The sequence below is a fragment of the Astyanax mexicanus genome, chromosome 15, assembly GCF_023375975.1.
Source record: "Astyanax mexicanus isolate ESR-SI-001 chromosome 15, AstMex3_surface, whole genome shotgun sequence".
NCBI lineage: Eukaryota > Metazoa > Chordata > Actinopteri > Characiformes > Acestrorhamphidae > Astyanax > Astyanax mexicanus.
This window is the reverse complement of record NC_064422.1, coordinates 23766511-23789894: the sequence shown is the minus strand read 5'-3', so window position 1 is coordinate 23789894 and position 23384 is coordinate 23766511. Positions and strand designations below refer to the sequence as shown.

General features: G+C 40.0%; 2 protein-coding genes across 2 annotated transcripts in view; one reads left to right on the top strand and one right to left on the bottom strand.

Annotated features, from left to right (window-relative positions):
• Positions 1-23384, top strand: part of maff (v-maf avian musculoaponeurotic fibrosarcoma oncogene homolog F) — a 255539-nt gene that overhangs the window by 138845 nt on the left and 93310 nt on the right. The window lies entirely within an intron of this gene.
• The window catches only part of snx29 (sorting nexin 29), a 189647-nt gene that overhangs the window by 137193 nt on the left and 29070 nt on the right, over positions 1-23384 (bottom strand). Inside the window, exon 14 of the mRNA XM_049464910.1 lies at positions 13593-13678. Within this exon, the coding sequence (XP_049320867.1) occupies positions 13593-13678 (86 nt within the window). The remainder of the gene's footprint in view (positions 1-13592; positions 13679-23384) is intronic.

The following is a 23384-nucleotide window of genomic DNA, read 5'->3' as shown; positions in this document are numbered from 1 at the left end:
AAACTCTTTTAAAAATCCTTGATTTCAGAATGACCAATGAATGAGCAGGTCATTTATTATTATGATTATTATATTATTATTTTTTTAATTAGTTTATCTTTTTCTTATTATTTTAATTGTTTATTTATTTTACTTATTTATTTAAGTTTTATATTTTGATTCTTATGTTCTTAGTTCATTATTATTTTTTTTATTTACTTTACTTTTGCTATTATCTTTTTCTTTATTTTATATTTTATAAATTCTTTACTTTTTATGTGTCAATTTGTTTTTTTCATGTTCTTTTAGATTTTTTTATTTTACATATGTATTTTATTCATATACACTACCGTTCAAAAGTTTGGGGTCACATTGAAACATCCTTATTTCTGAAGGAAAAGCACTGTACTTTTCAATGAAGATAACTTTAAACTAGTCCTAACTTTAAACAAATACACTCTGTACATTGCTAATGTGGTAAATGACTATTCTAGCTGCAAATGTCTGGTTTTGGTGCAATATCTACATAGGTGTATAGAGGCCCATTTCCAGCAACTATCACTCCAGTGTTCTAATGGTACAATGTGTTTGCTCATTGGATCAGAAGGCTAATTGATGATTAGAAAACCCTTGTGCAATCATGTTCACACACCTGAAAACAGTCTAGCTCATTACAGAAGCTACAAAACTGACCTTCCTTTGAGCAGATTGAGTTTCTGGAGCATCACATTTGTGGGGTCAATTAAACGCTCAAAATGGCCAGAAAAAGAGAACTTTCATCTGAAACTCGGCAGTCTATTCTTGTTCTTAGAAATGAAGGCTATTCCATGCGAGAAATTGCAAAGAAATTGAAGATTTCCTACAAAGGTGTGTACTACTCCCTTCAGAGGACAGCACAAACAGGCTCTAACCAGAGTAGAAAGAGAAATGGGAGGCCGCGTTGCACAACTAAGCAAGAAGATAAGTACATAAGAGTCTCTAGTTTGAGAAACAGACGCCTCACAAGTCCCCAACTGGCATCTTCATTAAATAGTACCCGCAAAACACCAGTGTCAACATCTACAGTGAAGAGGCGGCTGTGGGATTTTGGGCTTCAGGGCAGAGTGGCAAAGAAAAAGCCATATCTGAGACTGGCTAATAAAAGAAAAAGATTAAGATGGGCAAAAGAACACAGACATTGGACAGAGGAAGACTGGAAAAAAGTGTTGTGGACGGATGAATCCAAGTTTGAGGTGTTTGGATCACAAAGAAGAACGTTTGTGAGACGCAGAACAAATGAAAAGATGCTGGAAGAATGCCTGACGCCATCTGTTAAGCATGGTGGAGGTAATGTGATGGTCTGGGGTTGCTTTGGTGCTGGTAAGGTGGGAGATTTGTACAGGGTAAAAGGGATTCTGAATAAGGAAGGCTATCACTCCATTTTGCAACGCCATGCCATAACCAGTGGACAGCGCCTGATCGGAGCCAATTTCGTCCTACAACAGGACAATGACCCTAAACACACCTCCAAATTGTGCAAGAACTATTTACAGCAGAAGCAGGCAGCTGGTATTCTATTGGTAATGCAGTGGCCAGCGCAGTCACCAGATCTGAACCCCATTGAGCTGTTGTGGGAGCAGCTTGACCGTATGGTACGCCAGAAGTGCCCATCCAACCAATCCAACTTGTGGGAGCTGCTTCTAGAAGCGTGGGGTGCAATTTCTCCAGCTTACCTCAACAAATTAACAGCTAGAATGCCAAAGGTGTGCAATGCTGTAATTGCTGCAAATGGAGGATTCTTTGATGAAAGCAAAGTTTGATGTAAAAACAATGTTATTTCAAATACAAATCATTATTTCTAACCTTGTCAATGTCTTGACTCTATTTTCTATTCATTTCACAACGTATGGTGGTGAATAAGTGTGACTTTTCATGGAAAACACAAAATTGTTTGAGTGACCCCAAACTTTTGAACGATAGTGTGTATATATATATATATATATATATATATATATATATATATATATATATAGAGAGAGAGAGAGAGAGAGAGAGAGAAATAATGCATGTTGTGTGCTTGATACACCCTAGGAGTGATGTGGGGAGAGAGTGCCATCTAACCACCCGGAGGGAGCAAGGCCAATTTTGCTCCCTCTGAGCACCGGTAGCTTGATGGCAAAGCTGCATGAGCGAGGGTTCAAACCTGCGACCTCCCGCTCATAGTGGCAGCGCTTTAGACCGCTGGACCACTCGGCGCCCAAAAGGTGAGTTTGACGTTTGGTCGAATCTTTATTTTGCACAAAAAAAATAAAGGTATGCATGTATTTAAAATGTACCGCTTGCCAATGACCATCACCTCTGCATTACAGCTGCTACATTAACAAGAAGCCGACAGGGCGTGATGATGATAACGACCGCACGCATATCCTCAGGCCTATCAGTACGATTAGGGCAAGGTGGTTAAGAGTGCCAGCAAGGTCTTTATTCTATCAGTGTGCTGGAAGCCTGAGGACAGGCAGGACGTGCGGGCAGATGCTCTTTGATTACAATAGCAGCACCAGCTTCCCTGCCTGTGGAGCTCCAACCGAGAGTCATCAGAGAACCTCAGCATGGAGCTAGCCTCTAAAGTCCTCCTCCATCAGAATAACATCAGACAAACCGCAGGCACGCCAGGCGGACAGCTGTTGCTTGATTTCATTGACCGCTCTCCCCCTCAGAATCCCAAACCCACCCCAAGAGCAGGTCAAAACAAAGGAAGTCACTTTCCTAAAGATGATACAACAATACCAGATCAGAGCCCTCAAATATCCCGAATTGTAATTAGCTTGGGTTTTTAGTATTTATTAATTATGTGTTGGTCATTTATAGAGATTCACAGAGATGGGCAATAGCCAACAATTCTGAGGTCTAGCTAACTTGTTTTTAGAGTTAGCTTTGGTTTTATTTATTCGGTAATTATATATTCGGTAATTCCGCCACTAGCATATGACAGAAGGATGTTTTTGGGGAAAAAAAAAGAAAAAAAAAAAAAAAACAGTGCATAAAAACATTTTAGTTGTAAAATATTCTCATTCTGTTGTATTTTTTATATGAGGGCCATTTCACCAAATGGGTGAAATTTGCTTGTTGTAACTCAATTTTTTTTTTTATTTAACTCTGAATCTAAAGAAAGTCCACTAATTCCTTTAATTTTCTCTGAAGAAAGTCTTTATTTTAAAGAAATGGTTGCATGTTCAAATAATTGATATTTATGACAAAAAATTCACTCCTGTTACTGGCACTCAGTCCTGTTACTTTTTATGTTTTGAGTAACAGAATGCGTTTGCTGATAGCATGAGGACACTGAGCACATTCTAGTGATTTCCCCAAAATTTGTATTTTAAAAATAAATGAATAAGATCTAAGAATTTATTTAAATAACAGGAGAGAGTGTTGAGATTGACCTCCTTAGTCATACAGTTACAATAAGATCAAATGTACAAAAAGACAAGGGAACTTAATTTTGGTCTTCTTGTGGTCTTTAGAAGAACCAACTGATGTCACTTCCTGTTGTAGATGTGACATGTAGAATGTTTCAGATGTTTCAGATGGGGTAAAATGTTACAGTAACAGGAATGAGTGAAACCCAGGGACACAACTAAAATGTATATTTTAACTTAAATATAATGGATTTATTATGAAAAATATATATTTTTAATGCATAGATGGGATTTGGAGTCACACAACCATGCAAAAGAAAATACATCTGAAGGATTTTAATAATTATATTTCATGATAAAGTTTATAGTTAGAGAGTGGGGACATGTAAAAAAAATATTTTTAGTGTTTTAAGTAGTTTTTATTAATGTTTTCATTTAATTATAGTGTACAAGACACTATTCTTAATAATAAAATGAAGTTCTTTTGTGCGCACATTTATACATGTAATTTCCTGGGGAAAGAAATGGCATCGATTCAGTGGAATAGCCCAAGAACCACAATTTATTATCTATTATTTTGAAGAAGTAAATCAAACAACGCCAACGTCATCGAGCGAATAAAGGCCGAAAGAGTATTTATTCATTCATATGACGCAATGCGGTACCAGATGAATGACTCATTACTTTTTCAGTACACACAAATAAATATCAGAACTGCGACTGAACGTTATAAATTGATCCAATTTTGTTTTTCAAATAATTACTAGTTATTATTTCTTCAGTTACTCCTCCTGTTTCTCATCACTGCATCACCGTCATCTCCATCAATCAAAGATCTGTTCTTGTGACCCCGTTGCTCTGTGCTGTCGTCAAACTGGCTTGCCTGCTGTCATACATGAGTTATAGATTCTGATATAGACTTACTGAATCACTCATTTGAAAATCAATGACTTATGTTAGAATAAACACACTGAAAATCTATTGAAGTAGAAAAAGTTTTTGTTTACCTGAGTGCGTCTGCAGTTAGATAACTCATTAACTCTGTTGTAGTAAGACCGGGAATGAAACAGCTTCAAGGCGTGTTAATCGATTTTCTCTACCGCTCACTACTTCACTTTAAAACTGTGAAACTCATAGAACATAAAAAAATTATTATTAATGTAGCAATGATATCAGCAAGTGTTTCAAGTGCTTTAAACCAGAACTACTGCCCAAACCTTGATGTTGACACTGATCCCCTGTCAGTTTGTATAAGACACTCTTTAGTGTACCATTACTTCATCCCAATCTCCTCAACACCCCCAAAAAAAACAGTTGCAGCTGCCGTTGCCATAACAAAACGAATCTGCAAAGATCATAAGAGCTTTATTACATGATAATTCTCTACAAAAAGATACTGAGTTCACTACAACGAGATGAGATTTTAGCAATATGCAGCTCTGGGAAAAAAATAAGAGACCACTTAAAAATGATGAGTTTCTTTGATTTTACCAAATTGAAAACCTCTGGAATATAATCAAGAGGAAGATGGATGATCACAAGCCATTAAAACCAAGATGAACTGCTTGAATTTTTGCACCAGGAGTGGCATAAAGTTATCCAAAAGCAGCGTGTAGGACTGGTGGAGTAGAACATGTGATTACTGTGATAAACAAATAAGGGTTATTCCAGCAATAATTAATTTCTCAACTTAATGAATATGAACTTGTTTTCTTTGCATTATTTGAGGTCTGAAAGCTCTGTCTCTTTTTTTTATTTCAGCCATGTCTAATTTTCTGCACATAAATGCTCTAAATGACAATATTTTAATTTGGAATTTGGGAGAGTGTTGTCTGTAGTTTATAGAATAAAATGTTCATTTTATTCAAACATTTACCTATAAATAGCAAAATCAGAGAAACCGATTCAGAAACTGAAGTGGGCTCTAAATTTTCTCGAGAGCTGTATATTTCTAGATCTCAACACTGAAATATATGACTGGAAAAAAAATCACTTTTTTATATTTTGTAAGTAAATCAACTACTAATAGATGTCAAAAATGTTTTACTTTGTTTCTGAATTTTGTATGATTTATCAAATACAGTCAAAGACAGAACAGTATGTAAGTACTGCAGCTGGTTTTTCCACAAACCCAAGAACTTCTCTCCTGTATAATCTTATTAATCTCTTTATGGACCTTAAAACTATTGCCAGAATCCCTCCAGTGATGTGGTTACGTGTTCAACTGGCAATTCCCATTTAGGGTTCTATCCAAGCCTGGCAACCTACGACAACATGTCTTCACGATTCTGCATTGTTCTGCAGTTGAAACTGCAAAAGTGAGATTATGTTAGATGGAACGCAAGGCTTGGCACACCGTACGATTAACCGAACACAGAACAACATGTTAAAATCAGCAAATACAGAGAGGTGTGCGTGCACGTGTGTGGCTCACTTATGCTGCTGTTTGTCGCCCAAACATTTGTTTTGGTTACCTGTGCATAAGTCTCACGAGACATATTTAACACCAGACAAGAAATAAAGTGCTATTTTAATCTTTTGATATCTTAAAGGACGAGATCTCATCACACCCCTAATGTCCACTTTTTTGAACATTGTTTTTTATGTCCATACTGATTAGTAGTCATAGCAAAGATGGGTAAAACTGTATTATTCTCTATTTTTTGTCCACATCAGTCACCCTATTTGCATTTGCAAGTCTTTTTATTAATCCAGCTTTTCATGCTGGGTTTAAAATCTCTGCGTGTACGTTTTATCAGGGAGATCAGTCACGCAGTAAATCAGCACTTATGCTGATAATTCGGGGGATTTGGGGGCGAAGTGTCCTGGGTAATATAGTGGGGAAACGTAATTGCTCTTACACTCTTGCTGCTGCTGCTGTGTGCTTGCTCTCCTGTTCTCTCTCTCTCTCGTTCTCTCTCGCGCGCACTCGCTCGTTCACTCGCTCAATCTGGAGCCAGAGCAGAGCCTGAATCACAAATCCGCTGCTGCCTTCACGCTGTGACTGATGTCGGGTGAGTGGAGGTCCTGTGTTGAGCGGACCTGCGGGACCGGAGGGGAGTGCATAGCTGCGGGGCAGCACCTGTGGAGGTGTTGAAGGATTGACGGAGGAGGAGATGAAAAATAACCGTGGGTGACGGGAGCCGGGCAGACAGCTCATCGCCAAGAGCCCGTCCAGGTGCTCCTCCCGAGGGCTCCCGGCCGTCAGCCAATCCGCTCGGTCCATCTGCAGGGAGACGAGGCCAGAGCAATAACTGACGCGGGGAGGAGGGGAGGCGGAGGTGGAGTGCTGTCAGGTACGCTGTTTAACCTGCAGGTGATGATTAAAATGTTCATTAACACCGTTCGTTAACAGGTGACGGGGACGCGATCTCCCGGACAGCGGGCCACCTGGCTCTCTCACCTCCTCTCCGCCGTCCGCACACACCCCTTCTGTTAAATAAAGGGCAGCCCCTCCTGCGCTCACCAGGGGTCCGCATTAGTCAAAGTAAACACAATAATCCACATTCCCCCACACGCCGCGGCTGCTGCTAGCGCTCTCAGCTAGAAAAAGGAGAGTGGCGGAACAAACCGGCTACCCTTAGCAGGCCGCCAGGGGAAAAGAGAGCCAGTGTGTAATGAATTTGAAAGATGAAATTATTAACGCTCTTCCGGGTTAGACTGGTGAATAATGGCCTTCGTTGATTCATTAAGTGTGGCTGTCAGCCCTGAATCAAAGGCCTAGTGAGTGTTTATTCATTCATTGTTCCTTATTGGCACAATCCACTTCCAGATGTATGATTCATCATTGGGCCAGAAGCACACAATAGAACAGCAGGGCTCCAACTTATCGTTACATATTTACATATTTATTAGATATTTTTCTATTAATGACTAGTTAACCCTTTTTAAATCCAATCACTACATCACTGGATCACCATTATTACCATCAACACAATCAACAAAGCTAAGCTCGATGACCCTGCTGTCGTCAAACTGTCGCTATACATGCGTCATACTTCTACACTGGCGTAGACTTGCATAGAAGAAGTCACTCAAGCATAATCATAGTAATCAATAAACGTCAATATCAAACTGACATTGTGAATCCCATTTCTCCCCTTGGCCCTACCCCTTACCCCTACCCCTTCTTTTCGAGTGTAATCCTTCCCCTTGGAACGGAGTTACAAGGGGAAGGGGTAAAATCCTACCCCTAGGAATTGGGACAACCCTTGAACCCGGTGAAAGGTGAATCTTATTGAAAATAGCCTCCATAATATACTAGAAATTGTATATCACACTGGTTCCCAACACTGGTCCTGGAGCAGGTAATGTGTTACAAAAACAATATAATGTGCAAGAATATGGGTCCTCAGTGACAGAGGAATCACTGGTATATCACAATGACGTTTGTCAATGAACAATAAATACATAAATAAATAGCACTGATTAATGACCAGGCTACTAGCGGTGGTGTGTAGGTGACCCTGCTGGGCTGATGTGATGATAGCAGTGGAGCGCTAAAGTTCAGTAGCCTAGCTGCTGGTTAACTAGTTAACTTTAGGGCATCGTATGTGTACAGAAAGGGGGCAGGAGGTGCAGAAATTAATTAATATTGTCCATTCCTTAATTCCTCTGTGATGGGGAGCTGAAATTAGCTCTGATTATTTTTTATTTGATTTATTTTTTCCGTTCCGCCTTAAATGCGGTAGCGCCTGCCGTCTGTTGCACCATTTAAGGTGGAACGGGAAAGTTAGCTAGCTAGCTAGCTACCGAAACGAACTACTAGCGAACTTTTTATGCTTGTTACGAAGAATTCAGCCATAAAACATCAAAACTACACAATAAACTAAGGTAATACAGTGCTAATCGTAATTTTTAACATGGAAAATACTTTCTTTGGTCGCTTGTTCCGCCATCTTGCCAGTCATTCTCATACCCCTCGGTACGAAGTGTGGGTCTGGAAAATCTCCGTTTGAAGGGCTAACTAGCCCTACCCCTTACCCCTACCACTTCATCCTAACAGGAATCGGGACACCCCTACCCCTTGACGTGCACGCGCAAAACAGAGGGGTAGGGGTAAGGGGTAGGGCCAAGGGGAGAAATGGGATTCACCCAAAATGGACTGAATGTAAAAATGATTTACATAAATTTGGTGTAGTTCACACGACTGCTTCTGAAGTAATTTAATAGTGAATAGGGGTGTAACGGTACATGTATTATTTGCGAAGATGCATGGAAACTGTATTTAAAAACCTGGGGTATTCCACCAAATATTAATTTCTGAACTCTTAAAACTTTATGAATATGAACTTGTTTTCTTTGCATTATTTGAGGTCTAAAAGCTCTGAATCTTTTTTTCTATTTCAGCCATTTCTCATTTTCTGCAAATAAATGCTCTAAATGACAATACTTTGTTTTTGAAATTTGGGAGAAATTTTGTCCATAGTTTATAGAACAAAACAATGTTCACTTTTCTCAAACATATACCTATAAATAACAAAATAGCGAAAGAATGCAGTAGCATTGCAAATTTCACAGCTGTGGGATTACTAATGGATTATTTTACATTATTTTAAATATATTGGAATTGTGCTAGTCTGTTTTACGTTTCAGACTCTGTTTTCACCAAATTAACCCATCCACTCATTAGGCCTCTCCATATCACTTGCAATGAATCCAACACTAGGAGGGTCAGGTTAGCCACCACCTCTTTTTGAACTGCCACCAATGCAGCATCTCTAAGCAGGCAATGTGCTCAGAGGAAAGTGCAGGGTTTCCAGCTATGATACAACAGCCAACAGAAGCCTGTGGCAAGCATCACAATGGAAGTAATTAGTGGACTTCAGCTGATGATGGTGATCTACAGACCGAAGTGTCAGCATCTTAGTCTGCTGAGCCACTCCTGTTAAGATGATTTTTTTTTTTTTTACTTTTTTTTGAAGAAATACGCCTTAAAAAAACAGAACAGTAGTCATTATAACAATCATTATTGTGACAAATATTTAATTAAACCACATCTACTACTGAGAGACAAATGACACATTTAAAAAATTAAACCCTACAACAGGGCCATCACTTCTCATTAGAAGACTGAGACTGATGAATAGCGCTCACTATAATATACACTACACACACACTGTTCCTCTTGCGGAAAGGCTTCTCTGGGGTATTCCCTGCAGCGAATGCTCCCTCCTGACCCAGATAAAAACAGAGCTACGGTACTCAAAAACACCCTCCACCCCTCCACCCCACACTCAAACCCCTCTGCATCTGACAGGCCACTTAAGACACGCTCATTTACATGATTTCCCTGCTTATTTACAGTGTTTAATAAAGACAGAATATGATAAGATGACGATAGAGTGCCACTCGTTCACTCTTTTTTTTTGTTGGGAGACTGTGCAGGGTAGCACTTAATCGACGAGGGGGTGATGGAAATAAACACTGAGACGTGCGCCGGCACGGGAGAAGGCTCGACTTTCAGACAGAACTGACGTTCAAAAACATGGCAGAGGTGTCAGAAAAAGAAGGAGAAGAACGAGGAGTTTCAAAAAGCCTCACCTGAGGTGAGCGCTCTGACAGGATGTTAAAAGAAGGCCTGTACTGCATGCCTGTGCATCAATTTGGTGTTTCCCATCATCTCTTTCAGCTGTTACTCAACATCAAAGCACACGGAGTTACAGTAAGGCGTCATTAGTGGAGCAGGCATGAAGCAAGGAGAGAAAAAGAGTGAGAGAGGGACAAAAGAGAGAGCAAGATCATTTAGGTCTTTGCAGAAACAAGGCGGCGAGGCTGTGGAAAAACACATGGCAGAGGAGGGGCAAAATTGGGAGATTTCAATCGACAGCAGAACCTGTTGTGAAGGCGTCTGCCAGGAGCTCACACCCGGACAGCTCACACCCGGCTGGATAAAGGCTCATTATTAGGATTCTCACTGGGGCCTCTCTATGGATCACACCCTCTGGGAGCATGCACACACACACACACAAGCAGTTTGCCAATTCCTTATGTAATATACTGCACATGGAGAAAGTACACAGCAAAAACAGGAGAGTTGAAATTTCAGAGTTAAACAGCTGAGAGTTCACTTTCACTCTCAAAGTGTAATTTTAACTCTTTCAGTGTTAAATGGTGTTCATGTTGGAATTATTTGACAGAGTTGAATATTTCAGTGTTAATCCCACTAAACCCAATAAATACTGGCCAACTCCACAGAGATTTTATTAAACTCCGCCCAGTTAAACATGTTATTTGCATAATGGGTGTGTCCCCCAGATCCTAACTTACCATCAGTGTGAAATCCTGCCCACCAGGGCTACCTTCCATTGGGTAGTGTGTTATATTTTGTTTAATGGTTGTTTGTCTAGCCAACATATTGTAGGCTATAAGAGCAAGTTTCCATCCTTTGTGATAAAGTGTTGGTAATGCACTAAGAAATACAATGGAAAATTACACGCTAACCTGTCCTAAATAATAATTAATTAATAGTCATTAAAAGTCATATTAATTAACTAATCTTCTTCTCATTTATATATTTTTTTAACTCTTTCCAGGGTTAGTGTAACAATTTAGGAAGTTAAAATAAATACAAATGTGAGTTAAAAGGAACTCTGGCAAGGTGTTAAATGTTTAACTCTTTTGAAAGTATTGATTTAACTCCAAAGAGTGTGGACCTATATAAACCCTGAAAAAGAGTTAAAATCAAATCTGTGGGAGTTAATTTAACACTTGCCTTTTTGCTGTGTAAGGCTCTCGACATTAAAGCGATAATGCATGCAGTTAAATAGTAAACTGATTAACGTGTCAATATTTTTAGTTAATTTTAAGTTAATTTTAAGTTAATCACGTGACAATTGACGGAGCCTGGTGACACACTAGCAATTGTATTTAGCGATATAGCACAGCAACTCTTACTGTTGAGTTGAGAAGGTACAGGGGTTGGACAATGAAACTGAAACACCTGTCATTTTAGTGTGGGAGGTTTCATGGCTAAATTGGAGCAGCCTGGTGGCCAATCTTCATTAATTGCACATTAAGCACCAGTAAGAGCAGAGTTTGAAGGTTCAATTAGCAGGGTAAGAGCACAGTTTTGCTCAAAATATTGCAATGCACACAACATTACGGGTGAAATACCAGAGTTCAAAAGAGGACAAATTGTTGGTGCACGTCTTGCTGGCGCATCTGTGACCAAGACAGCAAGTCTTTGTGATGTATCAAGAGCCACGGTATCCAGGGTAATGTCAGCATACCACCAAGAACCCCTGTAGACTACCTGAGGTTGAAACTAAAGTTTCACTCCCTTTCTCTCTCTCTATCTCTCTTTCTCTTTCCTTGTGGCAGGAGGATGACCCGTTTCCTGAGGTCACCATCACGCCCAACCTGGAGGGCTGTGAGCGCTCCCTTCTGGAGTGTAAGGGGGGGAAATGCAGTATGAACTTGAGTACAGTGTCGAGTAAACTGCTGTACAGAGCCTGTGTAAAGGGTCTGAACAAAAAAAAGACTGAAGAACTGACATTCCATGACGTGACGTGATTCCACCATTAGCTAAAAAGGTTGCTGATCAGCATTGGAGAATTTTACATGGTATTATTTCAGTTAACGCTTTTATTTCTGTTGTAAACCCTGAGATTTTACCACAGTGCCCTTTCTGCTTCCAGCCTTTATGCATTGTTTTAGGCTGCTTCCTTTATTTGATTTTTTGAAGACTGTTTTTATGTCTTTAAACATTACTTTTACACTCTAGTTTGCTATTTGGGTTGTGTACTTTTATCTCCTCAATTTATTTTAATAATTGACTGATCCATTTATTATTTTCATGGACTTTAAGATGACAGTGTGACTGTTGAATGGTTTAAATAAAGGACATCAAAAGTCTCTCTCTTTCTGTCTCTCCCTCTCTCATTTACTCTCTTACAGTCATGCACGCACACAAACACACACACAGAGCAGCAATGGAATTATTTTAACTCGCGGAGTGTTTATAACCAAACAGATCGTATTTTCTCATCCTCTCAGAGCTGTATGCATTTTGGCTTAATAAATAATAAATAATTGCAGTTGGTGTGTGGACCCCAGTGATTTGTCACTCAACCATTAGTACGTATTACAGCAAGAATGAACATGTTTATTCTTTCTAGAAGACAACTCAACTTTTTGGAACCTAGCAAAGACTATTTACAAAAAAAAATGTTTTAAAGTTTGTGATGTTTATATTCCCACAAAACATTAAGACAAGTCTACAAACATGTACTTTCTACCACTGCTCAGAGAAACTATGTAGAAAATACAAAGGCAGGTCGTGAAACAAATCAACTCCTTTAGAGAAACACAACACCTTATCACACAGGGTATGACATGACATGAATCTACCGAGAAATAAAAAATCACGCAAACAAACCCACTCAAAAGCTTTCAATTAGCACTGGAGGCTGCAATGTGAAAGGTTTGCCTTTGGTGCATGATATTTAGAGTTCACACACATAAGCAGTGCTTTGAAATCAAATTTGTAACCTAGATTCAGATCCAGATTTAGAAATGACATTCATGTATTTGAAATTCCCTGCATATCTGAAGAAGTGGCACAAAAATGTACATAAAGACTGATCACATGTGATTTCACCCCTGTAAGAGACTCGTCATTCATCAAACTCAACATTCATAAACCACATAAAGACACCAGAGCGCAGTGCCATGCTCACAAAAGATTCACATCAAATCCATTCGGTTCTGAAACGGTTCAAACACCTCTAAGTTATTCATGGTCACAGAAATAATAAAGCACGTCGAGCTCCATTTCCATAAAACAATACTTTTATTAGACAATTATTCTGGTCTGTTCCACACTGTGGGCCTCTAGGGGCGGTCAAAGAGTGCCTGAGGGTATTCACTCAGCAGGCTGTACTGATAACTACCTTTTTCTCCTAAAATGCAATTAGCACTTAGTTTTTCCCCTAGAAATCTTATATGTTAAGCTTGTTTGGGTTTGATAAAGCTGTCTTATCTGAATACCCTTCGCACAGCACGTTTTCAGCCTCCAGTAGACCAGCTTTTATTAAAAACCCCCAAGGACATGCTAAAAAGTTGCTATGCTCAGAAACTAGGCTAATGAAAAAGACATTTCTTGCTTCTACTCTGATGTGGAGTGATGCGGAGAATGACATATGAGCAGAAGCTACACCGGTTCATATCAGTCATTTCCTGGCTAATTTTCATGTGGATTGCAATGTGACTTACAGTCGACGCTCTGGTTGCCTTCTCGTTTCAGCATTTGGACAGCGCCCACATACTTCTTCAGCTGGACCTTCAGCACCTCGTTTTCTCTGGGAAAAAAATACAGGCAGATATTCAGCAATGGACAAAGCAATACACCCACAACAGGTCATCTGTTTTAATTATTATTCATATTAGATTATGTGCTCCTCCATTTGTCCATTTATGGTATGTTTTAAGCACATAAAGCACATACTCATGTCTCCAGTTTCCTTTTTCACTTTTTCACACTCGATATGTAAGAAAATGAAGTTTACATGGAGGATAGTTTTATGGTCATAATGATATTAGGTAAGTCTGGAGGAGTAAAGGTATGCTATTCAACCCCAAGGACTGTTCAACCTCAAGCCAACTGTTAAGCATTTTGAATGAATATTATTTACTTATAGACTGAATATTATGGATTCATGGACAGAGATTAAGGCTTCGCCTGGACCATACAGCATCCTAAAAGAAGATTCTAGAAGATTCTAAGTTCTGCTTCAGTGTTTCTGCAGGGAGATTTCCGTATGTACAAAACACAAAATTCGGTGTTAGAAGTTAAACACACTCATTGATATTTAGGTGTAAATTCTCTACTGAAAAGATCCACTGCAAATGAAGAATGTAACGGCCATCTTGAATGGAATAAGTAAACAAAGCTTGTCTTTTTTAACAGAACTACAGCAAGAGAGGTAGGTAGACATATAGATTAATTAATGAATAGAAAGGTTGACATAGCTTGATAGATCGCTCGATAGATCGCTCGATAGATCGCTCGATAGATCACTCGATAGATCACTCGATAGATCACTCGATAGATCGCTCGATAGATGATAGATAGATCGATAGATAGATCGATAGATAGATCGATAGATCGATTAACAGCTTTATAGACAGCTCATCATCTTACGTATTGACCTAGATCTAAACACCTATGGTGCAAAGCCCCCAAGGCAAAAACATACAAAACTCAGATCCACATGTGCTCTAAAAACAGAGAGTTTGTAGGAGGTGGAACGTTGTGTGTTCTAAAGAGAAAAGGAAACATATATCAGTTCTAACCTGGAGCTTCTATGACAAACCAGGCCCTCATGCTTCTTAAAGAATGGCTGGTGTGTGTAAAACCAGCGCACGGCACTCTCCCACCTCGTCTAATAAAAACCTGATTCAATTCGGGGAAAGCGCTTTACAGCTGCCGGTGAGTAACTTTTGGACGTCTATTTCCAAAGCCGTGGGCCGCGCAGCATGTGTGCTTACACCAAGCCTGGCTGATTACTGCTGGTTTGGGAAAAATCAATCAAAATCAATTCAGGTTTGCACGGCTGTGAAAAGAAGCCTATCCCTATTCTCACAGAGCGCCTCTCTCGCAGCTCGCTTATCACACCCCTATTTTACAGCCTTCAATAGCCAGGTGGAAACAGAGGCTTTTCCGGAGGCGTCCGGCACATTCACAAAGGGGGAGCGCCTGCATCGTTATCGGGAGCTGGCGAGCCGCGTGCAATTCCGCTGCGATTTAATTAAAGCTAATAAATGGCAGCTCCTCTGTGGGGAGCTCGCCGCCGCTGAGGTGCTCCACATCCATCTTTTCCATTGTCCCTGCTGGACAGGCCTTCGGATTCTCCCATGCCAACAAATTCATATTAGAGGAATTACGATGTCACACAAGAACCGGAGCGCTCGCATCTCTCTGAAGGGCTTGGGGGTCCCAGCTACTGCAATACAGAACCATAAGGGAAAGATCTGTTTATCTAATGAGGACCACCTTGGGCAGTCACTGTAGATCATGTATTACATTCCTATGTCATGCTCCTGCCTGGCTGAGCGCAGTAATTAGGAGGCTGAGAGCAGCCACTCAGTACAGTAGAGCCGTACAGTATGGTTAAGCCTGAAGAGCTAAAAACATTACATAACCAACAGTGATTTGCTCATTAAGTAGAAATCCCACATGAAAAACAAATCATTACATGCACTGCCCAGCACACTGTAGGTTGACCAGAAGACGGAATGACGCAGGCAGGATATCACATTAGAGGGGGTCTGGACACAGGTTGAGAGGGATATCATTATAGTGAGGTTGACAAATCGCTCATTGAAAAGATGACAGACGTAAAAAAGCAGTGCCATTTTAAAGCTGTTCTGTGTTCAGGTTAAACTGTCAACTGGAATTATTATACAGCTCTGGAAAAAATTAAGCGATCACTTCAGTTCCTGAATCAGTTTCTCTGATTTTGCTATTTGTACGTATATGTTTGAGTAAAATGAACATTGTTGTTTTATTCTATAAACTACAGACAACATTTCTCCCAAATTCCAAATAAAAATATTTTCATTCAGAAGATTTATTTGCAGAAAAAGAGAAATGTCTGAAACAACAAAAAGGACAGAGCTTTCAGACCTCAAATAAAAAATATAATATTCAGAAAGTTTAAAGAGTTCAGAAATCAATATTTGGTGGAATAACCCTGGCTTGTAATCACAGTTTTCATGCATCTTAACATCTTCTCCTCCACCAGTCTTACACACTGCTTTTGAATAACTATGCTACTCCTGGTGCAAAAATTCAAGCAGTTCAGCTTGGTATGATGATAAAATCAAAGAATCTCAATTTTTTCATTTTTAAGTGGTCTCCAATTATTTTCCAGAGCTGTATATTTTATTTAAGTCCCTTTATTGATCATTTCAATGGACCAATTCATAAAAACTCTGAAAAATCTTGAGTAAACTGTAAGTAAAATACACTATATTCACAATCAGTGTTTAAACACCAGCATTATTTGCCTTATTTTGCATGATGATAGGGAGGGGGCCATGTTTGTTTCCTCGTGTTTTCCAGTGCTTCAGCAGACCATTTATATAGAATATATTGAATTTAGCTGTATTCTTTGTTTTCTGAAACAGGTAGCAATATTTAGATGTTTAGGTCTTTTCCATTCAGTACAAAAAATAATGTGTCCCTCAAAAGTGGTTAATCAGTCTATTCATGCTTTAGCAGACCTCAGTAACAATGAGATAATAATTGATCATCAGTACAGTGATTTATCAGTCTACTCCTGTTTTAGTAGAGCTTAGTAACACTCATAACTGATCAGCGATATAATTTACACTGTATCAATAAGGCCTGTGTCTTGTACAAATGGTGTAATTTAGCAGCAGGTAGGCTGTGTGTGTGTGTGTGTGTGTGTGTGTGTGTGTGTGTGTGTGTGTGTGTGTGTGTGTGTGTGTGTGTGTGTGTGTGAGTGCATTTATACATGTGTCAGCAAATGGGTAACAGTTAAATTAGCTAAATGAATTAAGGTTTGGCCGTATAACGTTAAAAGATAATGTCCGCAAATGCCTTTTAAACAGCAGTAACATGCAAACATTACTTATTAAATTCACTTTATTTACATGATCTGATGCAAACATACGGCTCATGTTTTACTTTTTGCAAAAGTACCACGTATCTATCTACATATGGAAATGAATAGAGATCTATGCTGTATTTCGTTCCCTGAGTCAAATCTGACGTACAATAGATTCTGTTTCTGTCATACGGCAGCAGCACTGAAATCTCTTTGTAATGCACCCATCCTTTATTCGAAACAATAAAAAAGAAGGGAAGAAATAAAAGAAAGCAATTGTTACACAGCATTCTGCAGCCTCGCTCTCTTTTCACTCTCCGAGGTTCTTTCTGTCAAATCTACACAATACGCCGTTTTGATGGAGCCGCAGCAGCCTGAACTCAGTAGGCACTGTGGGTTTTAGTGGTATTTTATAAAGAAGAAGTATCAGTCTGATTCTCACGGAGCATGCCAGTGCGCTTGCTATAGCATGTAGCTAATGAGGAAACTTCTGACGGAACATATCTGATGACATTAACATTTTAATGGATATACATGGAGTCTTTTAATTCTCCAACTGTCTGAATTAACATTTTCATCATGAAATGGAAGGTTTCTTTGTGATTCCTGCAGCTTATCATCAGAGCTTTCACCATTTTAGCAGCATGATGGAGGTGGTAAAGAGCAGCTCCTTTCACAATATTATAACAACCAATTTGAACAAGTGAGCCATTTTAAAGTTCCTGAGAAAAAAACAAAACGTTACAACATTGCTAAATGCGTTACTTGCTGAAAATGAGATAGTCAGTTTCCTTTAAAGAACCTTTAAAATCGCTCAAAAGCTGGATAATGTAATAAAAGTGGTGTGCCAATGTGCCCCACACATCTGAGAGTGCAAACACACTAGACAGTTCTAAGAAAGCACTGCAGACATGTTCGGCAGAGTATTTTTTGGATTTGGCATTTCAGAACGTTATAATCATGTTACTTATGGCTCGTCACATTATAATTTATTCATTTTAGATGAAAAAAAATGTTTTTTTAATCATTCTTTTTTGCATTTTGAATTTAGCTGTATTCTTTGTTTTCTGAAACAGGTAGCAATATTTAGATGTTTAGGTCTTTTCCATTCAGTACAAAAAATAATGTGTCCCTCAAAAGTGGTTAATCAGTCTATTCATGCTTTAGCAGACCTCAGTAACACTGAGATAATAATTGATCATCAGTAAAGTGATTTATCAGTCTACTCCTGTTTTAGTAGAGCTTAGTAACACTCATAACTGATCAGTACAGTGATTTATCAGTCTACTTATGCTTTAGTAGAGCTCAGTTAAACTAATAACTGATCATCAGCAAAGTGATTTTTTGATCTACTCATGCTTTGGTTGATGTCATATACATTGAGATAAATAACTGATTATCAGCACAGTTATTTTTCAGTCTACTCTTAATTTAGTACAGCTCAGTTAAACTAGGTTAAACAACTGATCATCAGCACAATGATTTATCAGTCTACTCGTGCACTATGTAACAGTAACACTGAGATAAATAACTGACCAACAAAGTGATCAGTCTACTCATGCTTTACTGGTGCTCAGTTACACTTAGATAAATAACTGATCATCAACACAGTGATTTATTAGTCTAGTCATGCTTCAGTATAGCTAAAGTAGTGTTTTAGTAGAGATTATCAGCACAGTGATTTATCAGTCTACTCATGCTTTAGTTGATTTATAGAAGAAGCTGTATACAGGAGTCTCACAGTCTCAATAAAGAAGTAAAAAATACAGAAAAACTATACTATTGAAGATATTGAGGTCACAATAATAACAACAGATCAACAAGCCAGTAAGGACTGCTTGTTCACACCAGCTTGTACAGCATGTCCTGCTGTTGAAGTGATGAATGCAGGTTTATTGCACATCAGACACGTCCAGAATAAGTGTATCTGAGGTCTGGGATCGCTCTTAACAGGGGACAGGGCGTGATTCGCCCCAGACAGTTCATAGAGGGGATAGCCCCCCCCTCCCACTCTCTCCTTAAAAAGCCTAAATGGATTCTCTCAACATAAAGCCATTAGTGAAATTGGATCACAGAAAGGTATCAGAAGAACAGGCAATGCCATCAGGGAGCAGGAACAGAGTGAGCCACACAGGCTCACAGTGCCCTTTCACAAGGGCTAATGAAGGAGAAAGGCACAGAGCTCCACAGAAGATGGTGCAATGGAGGGTCCGTTCAAATTAGACATGTCTGCACAGTGTCTATGTCACACTATGTAGTGTCCTCGCATGTTAAAGAATGGTAGGAAGGTAATGACTGTGCACCACAGCTGCAACAGACAAGTTCAGCAGGACCATCCCCCTCGTCCCTCCTCCCTTTCCCAAACAGCCACCCCTCCTCCCCCGCTCTAAGTGTCCTCAAGGCTCCAGACAGGGAAAATGTCAAACACTGACCCTTATGGCAGGTCAGCCATTATGCAGGGACAGCCATTATTAATATTAAAGTGTAATAGAACATCATCATTAACATTAGTGCTCTACTGTACAGACCTGGGGTCAAATGGCATTTCAGTCATGACCTCCAAACATCCAGAAGTTCCAGCACCTGTCAGCTGTTTTGTGAACACATTCAACACACTTCTAAACAGCATCAGAATCAGTCAATACCTGCCTTGATTTTTAAATATTTTTCTTTGATTTTAAATCATGAATAATTTGTCTAAATGGATCTTATGAAGTATGCAAAGAAGTAATTGGTTCTGAGCAGCATGATGAATTAGGACATTAGAAACATTTCTGGACATATTGTGGGATTCCATGTTTCCATGCTTTTTAACATAGATTTGGAGCTGTACCACTCAGAACCCCTTGGAGACCGGACTCGAGTCAGAAATCGAATAACTGTGTTCTGAGATTCATAACTAAAGATCAGAATAGCGTACAGACATAATAAACATAACACAGTAGGGCTGCACGATATTGGAAAATAATTTACATTGTAAATGTTTTCTTTTTTCAACGATATATATCACAATATTAAACAATGAGGCGCCAGCCCCGCCCCCACACGCAAACTGTCTCGCATTCAGACCGATCGAGAGCTGAGTCAAGCCGAGCTCTCAAAACGCGAGGAAAACAGCAAAACAACAGTAATCGGCCCTTTAATCAGGCATATAAATAGCTTTTTTAAAGGTAAATAAGAGAGTTTTATCATGGGATTACAAAAGTGAATAGCTGGAAATATCTGTGAATTCAGCTGGAAATATCTTGGCAAAACTGTGCCATATATATATATATATATATATATATATAATAAATATATAAATATATATGCAATTTATGTACTTACAGCGATTAACTGCTTTTGCACACCTAAAAGTCCAGCCCAAAGTCCAAACCAAGGTCCATTTGTTTGTTAGATTGTATAAATATGGTTCAGTTAGTTTTGGTTTCACATTGAATTTTAGGTATGTCAACCAGCACATGACAGAACATGCTGTGTTTTCATATTAATTTTGATTTTAAAACTGATTTTTTTTTTTTGCCTCCATGTTTTTTCCCTCCATTTTTGGGAGTTGGGGGTGTTTATGCTCACTTGAGGCACATATCTAAGGTGCCTGTACCTCCTGATTTCTACCTCCAAAAGTTTTCATTTTCTTGCCTAGTTTTTGCCAGCACAGCAATTTACCAATGTGGAGAGCTATTAATTTTAGCTGTGCGGAAGGCTAAAGCTATAAACAAATAAGGACAAGTTTAGGAGCTCACATGTAAACTGCTACGTGCTTGTAAGACTAACTTGTGTAACTTTTTTGGTTTTATACCACAGCGTGATTTCTTACTTTTAATATATTATTACTATATTGTGATACTTATACCAAAGCTTTATATGAAACAAAAAATAGCATTAAATAATGTAGGCCCATGTCACAGATCATTTTCTTGAGCCTAAGCAACAGAGCTTAAAGAAATTGAAGAGAAACAGAGAATCTAAACTCTTCCGTATCTTTCAGCTTGCCTAGAAATGCATGTGTACAAAATGTCTTTTATTGGTGACTCAGAGCACAAATTGTAGGGGGAGCTTAGATAAAAGAAATCCTCACATACAAATATTTACATAATGCAACTAAAAGCAATATTACAGATTACTAATGTTATCAATAATATTATGATTATTAATTGTAGATATCTCAAGGCCCACTACAGTGCGGGTATATATATACACACTGCTCAAAAAAATAAAGGGAACACTCAAATAACACATCCTAGATCTGAATGAATGAAATATTCTCATTGAATACTTTGTTCTGTACAAAGTTGAATGTGCTGACAACAAAATCACACAAAAATCATCAATGGAAATCAAATTTATTAACCAATGGAGGCCTGGATTTGGAGCCACACACAAAATTAAAGTGAAAAAACACACTACAGGCTGATCCAACTTTAATGTAATGTCCTTAAAACAAGTCAAAATGAGGCTCAGTATTGTGTGTGGCCTCCACGTGCCTGTATGACCTCCCTACAACGCCTGGGCATGCTCCTGATGAGGTGGCGGATGGTCTCCTGAGGGATCTCCTCCCAGACCTGGACTAAAGCATCCGCCAACTCCTGGACAGTCTGTGGTGCAACGTGACGTTGGTGGATGGAGCGAGACATGATGTCCCAGATGTGCTCAATCGGATTCAGGTCTGGGGAACGGGCGGGCCAGTCCATAGCTTCAATGCCTTCATCTTGCAGGAACTGCTGACACACTCCAGCCACATGAGGTCTAGCATTGTCCTGCATTAGGAGGAACCCAGGGCCAACCGCACCAGCATATGGTCTCACAAGGGGTCTGAGGATCTCATCTCGGTACCTAATGGCAGTCAGGCTACCTCTGGTGAGCACATGGAGGGCTGTGCGGCCCTCCAAAGAAATGCCACCCCACACCATTACTGACCCACTGCCAAACCGGTCATGCTGAAGGATGTTGCAGGCAGCAGACCGCTCTCCACGGCGTCTCCAGACTCTGTCACGTCTGTCATGTGCTCAGTATGAACCTGCTTTCATCTGTGAAGAGCACAAGGCGCCAGTGGCGAATTTGCCAATCCTGGTGTTCTCTGGCAAAAGCCAAGCGTCCTGCACGGTGTTGGGCTGTGAGCACAACCCCCATCTGTGGACGTCGGGCCCTCATACCATCCTCATGGAGTCGGTTTCTAACCGTTTGTGCAGACACATGCACATTTGCGGCCTAATGGAGGTCATTTTGCAGGGCTCTGGCAGTGCTCCTCCTGTTCCTTCTTGCACAAAGGCGGAGGTAGCGGTCCTGCTGCTCGGTTGTTGCCCTCCTACGGCCTCCTCCACGTCTCCTGGTGTACTGGCCTGTCTCCTGGTAGCGCCTCCAGCCTCTAGACACTACGCTGACAGACACAGCAAACCTTCTTGCCACAGCTCGCATTGATGTGCCATCCTGGATGAGCTGCACTACCTGAGCCACTTGTGTGGGTTGTAGAGTCCGTCTCATGCTACCACGAGTGTGAAAGAACCACCAACATTCAAAACTGACCAAAACATCAGCCAGACAGCATAGGTTCTGAGACGTGGTCTGTGGTCCCCACCTGCAGAACCACTCCTTTATTGAGTGTGTCTTGCTAATTGCCAATAATTTCCACCTGTTGTCTATTCCATTTGCACAACAGCAGGTGAAATTGATTGTCAATCAGTGTTGCTTCCTAAGTGGACAGTTTAATTTCACAGAAGTTTGATTTACTTGGAGTTATATTGTGTTATTTGAGTGTTCCCTTTATTTTTTTGAGCAGTGTATATAAATGTAGGTGACTTTCACAAGACTGGCCCTTGAGAGACACCTACACTGTGAGAAAATAGAGCAAGAATCAATATAGAAAATAAATGTAAATGACTCAGCAACTCAGTCTACTACACAGGTGAGGGTCACAGTGCGACAGCAAGCGTGGTGGTCTTCTTCTTTTCTCCCACCCCTTCATCCTCTTTCTGACACAGTTCTCTCAGTGGAAATTATGCTAACTCTTGCATCCCGCTCCCAGCAGATGCCTTGCTACTACTGCGCTAAACGAATCGGCTTGTTCTCTCAAACTGAGCGTTATCCCCACGAGACGCCGCTACGCTACAGCTAAAGAGACGTCAGCGTGAGCAAGACGTCTCTACCAACACCGCGTGTGTAGAGGAGGAGTGCTTTCTTTTCCCTGCCACAGACGGTCACAGAGACCACCTACCCACATTATGAATGAATGTGCTTTCACCCAAACTGTCTTCTCTGTGCTGGCCAGCTTCCAGCAATGGGGGGAAGTTTAACGTCATAGTGGGTCAGGCAGCATTCTGGCTGAGGAGGTGAGTGTGTGTGTGTATGTATGTGTGTGTATGTCAGCCTGGCGCTGAGCAGAGCCCACGTCTTAAGCACTGCCCACTGAGCCGGACTGAATCAATGCTGCGCGGCC